Source organism: Arachis hypogaea, chromosome 13 (assembly GCF_003086295.3).
Source record: "Arachis hypogaea cultivar Tifrunner chromosome 13, arahy.Tifrunner.gnm2.J5K5, whole genome shotgun sequence".
NCBI classification, from domain to species: Eukaryota; Viridiplantae; Streptophyta; class Magnoliopsida; order Fabales; family Fabaceae; genus Arachis; species Arachis hypogaea.
The window spans coordinates 23,203,068-23,217,111 of record NC_092048.1 but is presented as its reverse complement, the minus strand read 5'-3'; the positions used below and the strand labels follow the sequence as shown (position 1 = coordinate 23,217,111).

The 14,044-nt window shown below is 40.9% G+C and overlaps 4 protein-coding genes across 4 annotated transcripts; 3 read left to right on the top strand and 1 right to left on the bottom strand.

Annotated features, from left to right (window-relative positions):
• Positions 1-191: 191 nt before the first annotated feature.
• LOC112737704 (putative pentatricopeptide repeat-containing protein At1g10330) lies at positions 192-3,631 on the top strand. The gene is made up of 4 exons (XM_072211469.1): positions 192-1,822; positions 2,082-2,156; positions 3,053-3,113; positions 3,197-3,631. The coding sequence occupies exon 1, from the start codon at positions 359-361 to the stop codon at positions 1,775-1,777; it is 1,419 nt and encodes a 472-aa protein (XP_072067570.1). The 5' UTR covers positions 192-358; the 3' UTR covers positions 1,778-1,822; positions 2,082-2,156; positions 3,053-3,113; positions 3,197-3,631.
• On the bottom strand, positions 2,568-5,404 carry LOC112737705 (reticulon-like protein B17). Its single transcript, XM_025787734.3, has 8 exons — positions 4,671-5,404; positions 4,290-4,446; positions 4,020-4,094; positions 3,786-3,927; positions 3,622-3,691; positions 3,442-3,507; positions 3,237-3,359; positions 2,568-2,997 (listed from the first exon to the last, which is right to left on the bottom strand). The coding sequence occupies exons 1-8, from the start codon at positions 5,248-5,250 to the stop codon at positions 2,819-2,821; spliced, it is 1,392 nt and encodes a 463-aa protein (XP_025643519.1). The 5' UTR covers positions 5,251-5,404; the 3' UTR covers positions 2,568-2,818.
• Positions 5,405-8,154: 2,750 nt separating this feature from the next.
• LOC140177496 (uncharacterized) lies at positions 8,155-9,366 on the top strand. The gene is made up of 2 exons (XM_072210609.1): positions 8,155-8,910; positions 9,166-9,366. The coding sequence occupies exons 1-2, from the start codon at positions 8,155-8,157 to the stop codon at positions 9,364-9,366; spliced, it is 957 nt and encodes a 318-aa protein (XP_072066710.1).
• A 1,839-nt stretch (positions 9,367-11,205) lies between these two features.
• LOC140177495 (uncharacterized) lies at positions 11,206-11,769 on the top strand. The gene has a single exon (XM_072210607.1). The coding sequence runs from the start codon at positions 11,206-11,208 to the stop codon at positions 11,767-11,769; it is 564 nt and encodes a 187-aa protein (XP_072066708.1).
• Positions 11,770-14,044: the final 2,275 nt, after the last annotated feature.

The window sequence follows — 14,044 nt, the reverse complement described above, 5'->3', positions numbered from 1 at the left end:
TCATACTTAAAAACGCACCGTTTCATGTTCCGAACTTTCCCTCTGAATTTTAAAAAATAAAAATAAAAACTGGATATTTTTTTTTTTTTAATTATTTTCCTGGTTTTCAGCTGAGAGACCAAAGAGCAAAGACTATCGCAATTGAGACAAAATGCTACAAAGGTTTCGTTCCTTCAAACAACAATAACTTCGACGAGTGAGGTCTAAAGGGTAAAAATTGAATTTTGGTCGAATCAATAATCATATTCTAACATGAAATTTGGTCTCAAAGAAAGAACTTTTGGTTGGTTCAAATCATGATTATTTGCAAGCTATACACAAATACCAACTATTACTTATTATTATTATTATTAGTCTTATGAGTCATTCACATGAGAGTTTGCTGCAACTCGCACAACTCTGCATCAAGAAACCAAAACAAATCAAGCAAATCCATTCAATTCTGATAACCAATGGTTACCTACTTCACAACCCAAATGCACCATCAAGCCTCAAATGGAAGCGCACCCAAATCTTCAATGCCCTTATTAGAGGCTACCATTGTGGTGGTTTCACACACAAGGCTATTGTCCTTTTCACACACATGCTTGCGAACCAAGCTTCACCAAACAGCCACACTTTCCCTCCAATCCTCAAAGCTGCCACTGCTGCTACTTTCCCTCCTCATTTGGGCACTGCCCTTCACTCGCAGGCCTATAAGCGCGGCATTTTGTCTGATCCCTTCGTAGGGACCACCCTTGTTGCCCTCTATGCAAGAAAGAATGACATTGCTGCTGCACGCAAGGTGTTCGATGAAATGCTACAGCCGGGCCTCGTTGCTTGTAATGCTATGCTCAATGCTTTGTGCACTAATGGGGACACAGAAACTGCTTTATGGCTCTTTGATAGCATGCCAAACAGGGATGTTGTATCTTGGACAACAATTGTGAATGGTTTTGCATTGAATGGGAAATTTGGTGCTGCAATTAATTTTTTTGCAAAGATGATGCGTCACCGGGATGTGTTGTATTGTTTGGTGAAGCCTAATGAGGCTACTTATGTGAGTGTGATCTCTTCATGTGCCAAATTAGATGGTAAACCAGCTCTTGATTTTGGAAAGCAAGTGCATGGGTATCTGGTGGTGAATGGTAGCCTTGGAGTTTTTGTTGGAACTTCGTTGATAGATCTCTATGGGAAAATGGGTTGCTTGAATTATTCTATTAATGTCTTCAAAGTAATGATTTCCAAAGAGGTCTGCACTTGGAATGCAATGATTTCTTCACTTGCTTCAAATGGTAGGGAGAAAGTGGCTCTGGATATGTTTGACAAGATGAAGATGGAAGGGTTGAAACCAAATAGCATTACCTTAGTAGCAGTTCTTATAGCATGTGCTCGAGGGAAATTTGTCAGGGAAGGATTGGAGCTGTTCCGATCAATGTCAGACGACTTTAAAGTCGAACCAGTAATGGAGCACTATGGGTGTGTGATTGATCTTTTGGGTAGGGCAGGGCATTTGCAGGAAGCAGCTGACATCATAAGAAATATGCCTTTTGAGCCTGATGCCTCCGTATTGGGAGCGTTTTTGGGTGCATGTAGAATTCATGGAGCAATTGAACTTGGAGAAGAAATAGGAAGAAAGCTACTTAAATTGCAGACACAACATTGTGGTCAATATGTGTTGTTGTCAAGCATTAATGCTGAGAAGGGAAGATGGAGTCATGCCTTTGATCTAAGGAAAGAAATAACGGAGGCTGGTATTCAGAAAATTCCGGCATACAGTATGGTTGATCTGACATAGTTTTTTCTTCTGTTTAGTCTGTGCTGTGTACAATAACTCAATAAGGTAACAAATTTTGATTTCTTCGTAACATGAATGTAAACATTGAGAAATTTATTTATATAACTGTCTGGCGTTTGACCAGAGTTTTGCCAACTGAATATAAGTTCCTACATGAAACATATAAGATATAGAGATCTAAGATGTTTCGCATATTAAACTGAGAAGCTCTTTCAAATAAATTTAAAGTATTGAATGCTTACCAACATCAAAACTAAAAGTATTGAATGCTTACTAACAAGCACACACGCATGCTGAAGCACAGGCAGAAGGAAAAAATTATGAGTGGGGCTTTAAGAAAAGAATTGGAGAAGAGGCAGCAGCTTCTTACAGCATACTTGTAAGTAATGAACCATCTGCTGTGAGTTTATCGATAATGCGCATTTAAATCAAGATATTTTAAGTTTAAAACATCTGATAATCAACAACTTGTTGAGAGAACTGATTCTGGAGATATATAGTCCTGCTTTTATGTGTTTAGTCCATCTCCATATGTATTTGATTTAGCAGCAATAATGAAACTTAAGGCCTCAAGCGAGAGAGCAAGAGCCTCTTACTCACACACTTACAGGAATCAGGGTCCAAAAAGGGAATGGAGACAAAAGGCAGTTGTCATTGGTACTAATACCATTAGGATGACAGGTTTTTCCCGAAATACTTTGTACTATTACTTCTTAGGAATGTAGTGGTTGTTGAAAAGCAACATACGAAATTTTCTTTCTATAGAATATATCAGTTGATTACATGTTGATAAATTTGGATGTCAGCTGGTTAGGATTTATTCTTACATATGAATGAATACATATCTGCACTAACTTTAAATCAGGTTGTGCAACAGTATAGAATATTGATACATGACTATGGAAGTACATTTTTATTTTTCACTCAGATTCAACGAAATGCCATTCAGTACTCCCTTAACTACAAAGAAATACCCTATCTATAGGTGCATAAGGCATATTCGTGGTTCAATTTCAACAGATAGCTAGATAAACTTAGTTGCTAGATTTGGCTCTCTTGCTTTGCAACCACTAAAGCCTGCTCTGGTTCCTTCTCCTCTTCTGGTTCTGCCACCAGCAATGCCTGCTGGTCTAACTTGTCGTCCACCTGTGCTTCCTTGTCTTCAAGTTGTTCCACCACTTGTGTCCGAAAATATTTGAATATTACGAGCAAAATAAAAGCTGCAAAAAAATAATTACTTGATAAGCAAAAATTACACAAAGTTGTCAAATGCAGATGTGAATTAAACTGTCCTGAAGGCAGCAGATGATACTCTAAGAATCACTGTCCATCGAAGGTAAACATTGTCTTGATACATATTCAAGTTAGATGAGATCTTGATACTATTAATGCATCTTTTCTATTTTACTTCTTTCAAAGGCCACATTTATCCTTATGAAGAAGGCTGCAAATGAGTTACCTGTGAAGACTCGAGTCTTTACTGTAGATAGATTCCAGAAGGTTATCAATGCTGATGCTACCACGATCTTCTTATGAGTGCAAGCATTCCATGTGTCCAACAATCGTGATTTCAAGCACTCAGCTGCGGACAACATAAAACCATATCTTATACAATGCCGAGAGCGACAGAGAATATCTTTGTAATTGGCTGGAATAATGCATACCTCTCTGGTTTACTTGAGCAGAGTAGCTAGAATAGAGCTTTGGGACAATGAAGCTGACAAAAAATCCTGATTGTATAGATTTAATAATTTAGCAAGATATGTATGCATTGGCAAATGTAGTGAAAAATTAAGACATTGATCATTCATTTCTTGAAAATGTTATAGAATTGGTGTACTTACCAATGGCACACAACCTCCATGTTGTAATGAGATGGCCATACTCTGCTCCTAGTAAAAGAAAAGGAGCAACCTGCAACCAGCCATTCATAATTACTACTTTTGGAAACTTTTTGAAAAGCGTTAGAATGATTTTTTGAAATGAAAACTTTTCTGAGGACGATTACTTTCAGCGTCATGGATGGCTCTCCTGAGAACAGCTCTCTAGTCTTTGAAATGGCGAAATTGAGAGCAGGAAGAATCAACTTTGCAAGGTGTAAAATATCATCTTCATTCAGCTTGCCTTTACTCCTTTTCTCAACCTGGTTCCTGAACACAAGCATACAAATTTTGAGAGTACAGCCAACATTAGTAGATATATGAAGAGAAAGAAACATTGTTGTGAAAGTAAATTTTCATACCTTTGACAAAGTGAATTTGAGATAAAGGAAACTCCCAACAACAGAGTTGCCAGTTGTGATATGGCCGAGAAAATGCTGCAAGTACAAAGCACAGAAACCTCTTAGAATTTTCCGATCGAGTTGTATTATTTGTAATCACTTTCGATGGACACCAACCCAACTTATTCTCTTCTACAATCGTCCCATTCATATGCAACAGGGAAGAGAGTAAGTCGACTTGGTGTCCGAAGAGAAACAAGTTTTCTCCTAGGGAGAGAAGTTGCATACTACCTGAAGTTCAGTCCTTTAGTGAAGCAAGAAGACAAGAAACAAAGAGATCCAAAACCAAACCATAGGGTAGTCTTTGATACATCTTTCCACATGATCAAATCATTCATCCACTGCCCAACACTATCTACTAGATCACCTCCATTATCTTCTTCAGCTTCTGAACACCAAGGAAATCACATATAAGTTACTCTGCATATATTTAACTATCCTATCTTCACAAGTATAGCTCTGAGATTAGTTACTCCCTTTGATTGAAAACCTCATAACAGTGATCAAGTAAAATCTCTTTTATAGTGATGCTATTTGGACCAATTAATGTAAAAACAAAATAACAGTAAAAAATGAAAGGTAAAATTGTAACAAAGAATAAGTAGCCATTACTTGGAGATGAAATTGAAGGGGGCACAAAAGGGACCAAGCTAAGTCTCTCCTTCTTTGATCTTCCACTATGCCTTCGCTTCCTCTGCTTCAAAACCTCATCCCCAAACATCGCAACATCCTTCTCTTCCTTGGTCTCAATCTCGGACCGCCGCCTCGACCTCCTAGAGTTCCTTGGCGATCCCAGCACCCCACGGCTCTTACATCTGCGCCGGAGCCCAGAATTAACCTCTGGCAACTCCTCTGCGGCAACAGCAGGCGAGTCGAACCGCGGCTTGGACCTCCTCGCAGGCGAGGGGGAAAGCAGAAGCAGCTCCCTGATTGGAAGACAGTAACTGCCACCTTTACTTTTCTTAGCAGAACCATTTGGAGACCTTAGAAGAGACAACGCGGAAGGCGACGAGGACTGGGGTGGCGGCTTCAAATTTGTTGGTGAGTGAACGACATCAAGCGAAATCCGAAGCGGCTCTGCAGTGGGTCTTCCGTTTTCGTCGACGCGAGCCAATCGCGACGAAGACTTGGATCTAGATTTAGAGTCAGCAGAGTAGTAACGGTGGTAGTAAGGGGGTGCAGAAGGTTCCATGAATAAAGTTTGAGTTGAATTGAATTGAAGTGAGTAATTGAGTAAATGAGCGTTTTGGTTTTTGTGAGTTGCCAAATTTTGTTGAGCCACATTGATTCATGGAAGTAACATATTTGTTTTGGCGGTGTTTGTAGTAGCCGTTGGAGAAAGACGCAAAGGAAAATAGTGTGTGTGCGTTCTTTTGTTTCTTTCTTTCTCTCTCTCTCTCTTTTTGAAAATCTGGTGGGATGCTGCGTTAGTGGGGCCCTAAGCTTTAACGGTAGGTGCTAAAAATAGTTTTTTTTTTTTTTATCTGTAAATAAATGAATGGTTAATGGTGGGGTTTAATGTCACATGACCCTCGAACAAAAAATATTTGTTACCATGTGCCACGTGATGGGCTTTTCCTTTTGTTAAACATTAAAAAAATTCCCTTAGGGTTCAAACCCAATTTATTTTTCATATGAAAAATTTCATTGTGTTTTTGCTCAATATTAATATTGAGGTATTTTACACATTTGTGGGTGTAGGCTCAACACGCAAAGGTCGTAGTAGATAAGGTTCGTCAGTAGTGTGGCAGTATCCTACCAACATGCGGTAGCCATGTTGCTTTTGAATTTAACAAGCTTTGCAAAAATTTTTGTGCATTTTCGAAGAGCTGCAGCAACACGGAGTGGGCGTGTTAGAGATAGTCTGTATATAGGGGACAACTCCTTCTTTCAATAAGCAAGTATAAAGATAAAAGTAAGACTAGCCATCAACCTTCTCACACACCAGGTCATTTTCCTCACAAGGTAAAACCTCTATCCTTACTTCACAACCATCCCTGACCCACACATTTGACCCCAAGACCTTCACTGACTCAACGTCACAGAACCGAGATACACAACATTTTACCTGCTCACTCACCCAACTACAGGGATCACCCTCTGTAACAACAACCTTAGCCTTTTCCATTTTTTGAAAAATAAACAAAGAAAAACAAATACTAACAACCCACAAAATCCGGACGAGTTATCTACAGCTCGGATCCACACTCACCAAGTCAAAACTAACCTCGGCAAACGAGAAAAATTTCAAAACAAACTCCAACCGAACAACCTAAAACGTCTATATAAACAAACAAGTAACTCCGGAGTAAAACAGGTCACATGACTCACTCTGATCTTCTTATCATTAATTCTCTTAAACCATATTCTGATTTGAGTGTCGAAGTGCTTTTTGCAGGTGCTCCCGCGGCGGTATTCTAACCAGGCCGACGTATAACTCTTCCGCCTGAACACAGTCATCAGCAGAAGGAGTCATCATACTTCGACACCATACGCACGGAACATTTGGCGCCCACCGTGGGGCCTGAAGTTTAAAAAACCCCACTAAGTTTAACTCTCTTTTAAGATTTTTTGCTTTTACACCTTCCTTTTTCAGGATCGCTAATCCCGAGGATGGCTAATAATGGGGTCTAGCAACTCACACAAGCAAAACTCCTGGCTCAAATTGCTGGACTTCAGGCGGAAGTTCGGAAAATAGCCGAACTGTCATCCGCCAACAAGGCTGGAAAGCATGAAGAGGGAAGCTCTGAAAATCCGACTCAAGGCAATTCGGACCCCCCCTAAGCATCACCCCGCCAAAGGAGAAGCTGACCTTGGACAACCCTTTCTCGGAAGAGATCACAAATTTTCAGATGCCGAAAAACTTTGTATTGCCTACATCCCTGGAGCCATACAAGGGGTTTGGTGATCCCCGCGCTCACATTAAGAAATTTCAATCTATGATGTTTTTTAACGGCGTCAATAATGAGCCCATACTTTGCCGAGCTTTTCCTACTTATCTTGACGGTGATGCATTACTCTGGTTTTCTAAGTTGTCTGCAAGTTCAATTTCTTCTTTTGAAGAGCTGACGAGATCTTTCATCGATTATTTTGCCGCATCAAGGATATATGTGCACGGATCAGACTACCTAGGAACAATCAGACAAGGACAACACGAAAGCCTAAAGGACTACATGACTCGGTTCGCAGAAGCAATCATGGAGATTCCAGATTTAGACCCTGCAGTCCACCTACACGCCCTTAAAACCGACCTCAAACCTAGCAAGTTCCGAGAAATGATCGCAGTAACCAAGCCAAACACCTTGGAAGAATTCTGAGAAAGGGCTGCAGGTCAAATGGAGATCGAAGAGCTTCGTGAAGCTCAGAGAACAGACAAACAACCAACCAGAAGAGAAGAAGAGAAGACTTTCAAATCATCAAGTAACAAGGAATGGAAGAAACCTTTCAAGCTCACACCAAAATTCAATACCTACACCAGATTCAATACCAAGAGGGAGAACATAATCAAGGAGATTCTCAACGCCAAGATAGTAAAACCCCCTGCCTGAGTAGGAAGTTACCAAGACCAGCAATTTGTTGACAGGATCAAACACTATGCATTCCACCAGAAGTATGGACACACGACGGACGAATGCGTAATAGCCAAGGACTTGCTAGAAAGATTAGCCCGGCAGGGACTTCTGGACAAGTATGTCGAAGGACGAAAAAACAGGAAAAACAAACAAGATCAAGATGAGCATCCAACAGAAAAGAAAAAAGGGAAATGGATAGCCCCGAATCCACCAAGAGGAATAATAAACTGCATATCAGGAGGATATGCAGGAGGAGGCGAATCAAGCTCGGCCCGAAAATGAAGCTATCGAGCAATGCTAGCAATTGAAGGAACAATACCTACGATAAAATGGGATATAGTAGAACCAGGGATAACCTTCAGTCAATCCGACCTAGCTTCACCAGGCCCAAACCTCGACGATCCAGTAGTAATTTCCATCCAAACAAGAGAATTCCTGGTAAGAAAGGTCCTCTTGGACCTAGGTAGCAGCGTCGATGTACTATTTTATTCAACTTTTCAAAAAATAAAACTATCTGAAAAGCTATGCAACCTTCATCTGGAGAACTGATTGGGTTCTCCGGAGAGAGGGTCCCAATAAGGGGCCACATATGGTTAAAGACAACAATGGGGAACACCCCATTATCAAAAACTATTGATGTCCAATATCTCATAGTCAACTACCCCAGTCCTTATAATATTATCCTTGGAAGACCTGCCCTGAACAACTTCAGAGCAGTAGTGTCTACTTTATATTTGTGTGTCAAGTTTCAGGTCCAGGGTAGCAAGATAGCGACAGTATACTCAGATCACCAAAAAGCTCGGCAGTGCTACAATGCAAGCCTGAAGAGGGCCAGCACAACACAAAAGCCTCGGCAAGAAGTGAAAGCAATCCACAGCACATCTGAAGTGTTGTCTCTAGCTGAACTTGATCCCAGGAATGATTTCCAGGAAAGACCTCAACCGGTAGACGACCTCCAGAAAGTTCCTCTAACCAGAAAGGCAGACCAATTCACATACATTGGCCGAGCTCTTGAAGGAGAGGAACAATCAAAGCTGATAAAGGTGCTACAAGACAACGCCGACCTATTCGCCTGGACACCAGCGGACATGCCTGGAATAGACCCAAGGGTCATCTGCCATAAACTTGCTATCAATAAAACAATTCGACCTATTGCCCAAAAGAAAAGGAACCTCGGAGCAGAAAAGGTGAAAGCAGCTCTTGAAGAGACTAAGAAGCTCCTCAATGCCGACTTTATCAAAGAGATCCGCTTCACCACGTGGCTCTCAAATGTGGTAATGGTAAGAAAGAACTCAGGTAAATGGCGAATGTGCGTCGACTTTACAAATCTTAATAAGGCTTGTCCAAAAGATGCTTATCCATTGTCTTGTATTGACAAACTGGTAGACAATGCTTCAGGATATAAAAGCTTAACCTTCATGGATGCATACTCTAGCTACAACCAGATCCTTATGCATCCAGAAGACCAAAGCAAAACAGCTTTCATAACAGAACATGAAAATTTTTGTTATAAGGTAATGCCATTTGGCCTAAAGAATGCAGGTGCAACATATCAAAGATTAATGGACAAAGTCTTCCACCAACAAAGAGGTCGGAACATGGAGATCTATGTAGACGACATGGCGGCAAAGACCCCATCACAAGGCTCACACTGCGACGACATACAAGAAATTTTCAAGCAAATCCGAGCATATAATATGAGGCTTAATCCAGAAAAATGTGCATTTGGGGTCTAAGGAGGAAAATTCCTAGGATTCATGCTGACCTCCCAAGGAATTGAAGCAAACCTAGAAAAATGTGAAGCTATTCTCAACATGGCAAGCCCAAAAACAATAAAAGAAGTACAGCAGCTCGCTGGAAGGGTGGCCGCACTATCACGCTTCCTCCCAACAGTAGCAAACCGATCATATCATTTCTTTCAAACCATCTCCAAAAACAAAAAGTTCAACTGGACAGAAGATTGCGAACAATCCTTCACCAAGCTCAAAATGATCTTGTCATCACTGCCGATTCTCAAGAAACCAGAGGCTGGTAAACCATTATATTTATACCTCTCAATTTCTAAATGTGATATAAGTTCTGTTTTGGTTACTGAAACAGGTAAGACACAGAGCCCGGTATACTTTGTCAGTAGAGTGCTACAGCCAACAGAGATAAGGTACTTGAGGATAGAGCAACTAGCATTAGCACTGGTCACCACAGCAAGAAGGCAACAGCATTACTTCCAAAGCCACACAATAGTGGTAAGAACAGACCAACCTTTGAGGCAAATTCTAACAAAGCCCGAGATTGCAGGACGCCTGACTAAATGGTCTGTCGAACTTTTCGAGTTTGATATACAATACCAACCAAGAAAGGCTCTGAAGTCATAAGTGCTGGCTGACTTCATCTCGGAAATGACAACTGAGGAACAACATATCAAACAAAGCTAGAAGTTACATGTAGATGGTGCATCAAACCGAGAAGGAAGCGGAGCAGGGGTAATGTTAAAGGAAGGAGACAATATCATAGCCGAACAATCAGTGCAATTTACTTTTACAGCAAGTAACGACCAAGCAGAGTATGAAGCCCGGCTTGCCGGACTAAGACTCGCTCAAAACTTACAAATACACCAACTCATAGTCTACTATGATTCACTCTTGGTAGTACAACAAGTTACGGGAGAATTCCAGGTAAAAGATCCTTTGTGAGAGAAATACTGGCTCATAACAAAGGATCTCATTTTAAAGTTTGATAAATTCGAAATTATACATGTTAATAGAGAACAGAGTATAAGGGCCGATGTGTTATCTAAACTAGCCACCACCAGGTCAACAACACACACACCAACACTTTCACAATTAACACTTGAAAAACCGAGCTTTGAGCTAAATTATGTGTTGAGTATTACACAGGTAAGAGACTAGAGGACCCCTTTTCTCGAGTATATCAACACAGGAACTATTCCAAGAGAGGAACGAAATCCACAACTCTTTTGAAGGAGAGCAAGCTTTTACACAATAGTCGGAGGCAACCTATACAGGCGAGGACTCTCACAACCACTCCTCAGATGTATCAGCAAAGACGATGCCGAAATAGTAATGGTGAAAACACACGAAGGAGTATGCGGAAACCATATCGGAGGCCGCGCATTAGCTGCTAAGATCCTAAGAACGAGGTACTATTGGCCAACGATAATGAGGGATTGCATGGCCAAAGTCAAAGCATGTGGCAATTGCCAAAAGCACGCCACGATCTCAACAACACCAGCTGAGAAGCTGCACACTCTAGAGGTAAGCTGGCCTTTCGACAGATGGGGACTAGATATTCTCGGACCCCTCCTGAAAGCGCCAGGGGAGGTAAAATTTCTTTTGGTATCAATAGACTACTTTTCAAAATGGATAAAAGCAAAACCCCTCGCACGAATAATAGCTGAAAAGGTAAGGTCTTTCCTTTGAAAAAATATCATATGTCGCTATGGTGTACCAAGAGAAATAGTCTCCGATAATGAAAGACAATTTACAGACCGTAACCTCGTCTCTTTCTTACAAAATTTTAACATAAAACATCATTTCAGTTCGGTCGAACACCCACAAATGAATGGACATGTGGAATCGGCTAACCGAGTTATCTTGAAGGCTTTAAGAAAGAAGTTGGACGATGTCAAAGGCGAATGGGCCGACCTTATTCCTGAAATTCTATGGAGCTACAACACAACAGTCCAATCGGCAATAGGGGAAACCCCCTTCAAACTGGTATACGGAGCAGAAGCACTCATACCGGTGGAAATCAGCACGCCAACTCTGAAAGCCGAGCTATATAATCAAGACAAAAATACCAATACAAGGGCAACCGACTTAGATCTAATAGACGAAGAAATAGAAATGGCAGCAATAAGACAACAAGCAATGAAGCAACTCATACAAAGGCGACACGATAAAAAGGTAATTCTCCGAACATTTGAACAGGGGGAACTCGTCCTTCGAAAGACAGAGGAAGCCAGGAAACCTCAAGCTCATGGGAAGTTAGCAGCAAATTGGGAAGGCTTATTCCGAATCCGCAAAGTTCTCGACAAGGGAGCATACCAACTGGAAACACTTGCAAGGGACCTAATCCCAGGAAACTGGAATGTATCCTCTCTGAGGAAATATCAATCATAACATGTATCAGAACGAATGAAGGTACTCTTTTTCCCATTTGAGATTTTTTTCCAGAATAATAGGGTTTTACTCAAAGGGTTTTAACGAGGCCGGACGCCACATTACATCATGTAAACGACATAATAAATTCGATCAGTTCTAATATCAATTCGCAAAACATCATACTATAATGACATCTATGTCATTCATGCAAACTAGATCAAACCAATATCTAATCCAAAAAGTAAACCGAGCTTCATACTCGGCAAAGTCAAAACAGACAAACGCCATAAACCTCGGCAATGTTCAACAAAACACATCAATGTCAAATTTACAAACAAGCAAAATAATAAGCTAACAATAATTTCATTCTATCTTGTCTCCAATACTTGAGCTTTCACTCTATTTCTCAGCCTCATCATCAATCAACTCCCCATTAACAATAATCTTTGTAGCGTCAAGCTTAGCAACATCAACCTCAGGAAACAAAACTCGAATCTGGAAGGCGGCCCGATCAAAACCTTGAGCGAAAGCCTCATAAACTTCATTTTCCAGCTCCTTCACCCAAGCTGCTAGCTGGCTGTTCAGCCTGTTCTCAGACTTCAAGGTTTTAGACTCCTGGGAAACTGACAACTGAAGCCATTTCTCCTCGATAAGCTCGGTCTCTTTTTGTTTAAGAGAGGATGAAAGCTCAATAATCACTTTCTCCTTCTCCTAAACAGCAGAAGATAGCTCAGCAACACTAAGGGACTCTTTCCTCTCAGACTCAATAGCAAGCTCCTGAGCCCTACCTATGGCAACAATCCGAGCGCCAATCACCTGAGAAAGAAACTAATCAGTAGATAACCAAAAAAAAACAAATTGGAAAACAAATGTACAAACAAAATACCTGGAGGAAACGACTGGTTCCGGCTCGCCCAACTTCATCAATCATCTTCAAGTCCTCAGGAAAACGACACAACTCGTCGGCAAGAGTTGTGAAAGGAAAAAACCTCGACCACAAGGATTTCATATGATCGTCATCACGGTACCCATGAAGCCTCTTTTGAGACTCATAGGCGGATTCCACGATCGCCAGGTTATGAGAATCTTCCTCCTTACCTTCAACAACCCCAGCATCTTTCCCACGAGTCTTTCCCCTCTTTCTTTTTTGGCGAGGGTTCACCTCGGACTGTACGGCAACATTACCACCCTCCTTATCAGCATTAGCGGTCGACCCCTCTTTCTCATTCTTTTTTCTTTGACTGAAAAACGATTTCAACCCAGTAGTAGTAATTGTGGGAGCCTTCTCAGCTGCAAAGATACACAAAAAACAAATATCAGGAACGACTATACCATCATAGCAAAAATCATTACCAAAACTAATTACCTAGGTAATCCAAAACGGCTTCTTTATCTGAATCCCACTTTAACAACTCCGCAATAGATAACAGTCCTTTAGATTCTAACATTTCTAACAAAAACTCCAAGACAATATTATCGTCGGACACCCTATCATCAACATCAAGCACCGGGGTAGGCTCAGGGGACCAAGAAACAGGAAACCTCTCCTCTAAAAACTCATTCAGATAAAACGGAAACTCCTCCTCAACGCTTCTAATTTTCACAAACATGGTCTTAAAATTTTTATAAGAAAACTTATAGAGAGAGAAAATAGAACGACGGGGATGGCTACTAAGGTTCACCTACAAGCCACGTCTAACACCTTTAGTTTGGAAAAGGGAAAAGAAAACCCTAAGGGATGGAGGACGACGCTCTAAAACATCCATCAAAATTTCGAAGGTCCGGACAAAACCCCACAAGTTGGGGTGTAACTGAGACGGAGCGCAATTCAACCAAAATAAAACCCTACATTCAAAATTGGAAAATGGGAGTCGGACACCTAATTCAGTCAATAAGGAAGTATAAAGGTAAAAGTAAGACCAACCATCAACCCTCTCACACACACGGTCATTTTACTCACAAGGTAAAACCTCTATCCTTACTTCACAACCATCCCTGACCCACACATTTGACCCCAAGACCTTCACTGAATCAACGTTACGAAATCGAGACACACAACATTTCACCTGCTCACTCACCCAACTACAGGGATCATCCTCTGTAACAACAACCTTATCATTTTCCATTTTTTGAAAAATAAACAAAGAAAAACAAATACTAACAACCCACAAAATCCGGACGAGCTATCCACAGCTCGGATCCACACTCACCAAGTCAAAACTAACCTCGGCAAACGAGGAAAATCCTGAAATAAACTCCAACCAAACAACCTAAAACGTCTATATAAACAAAC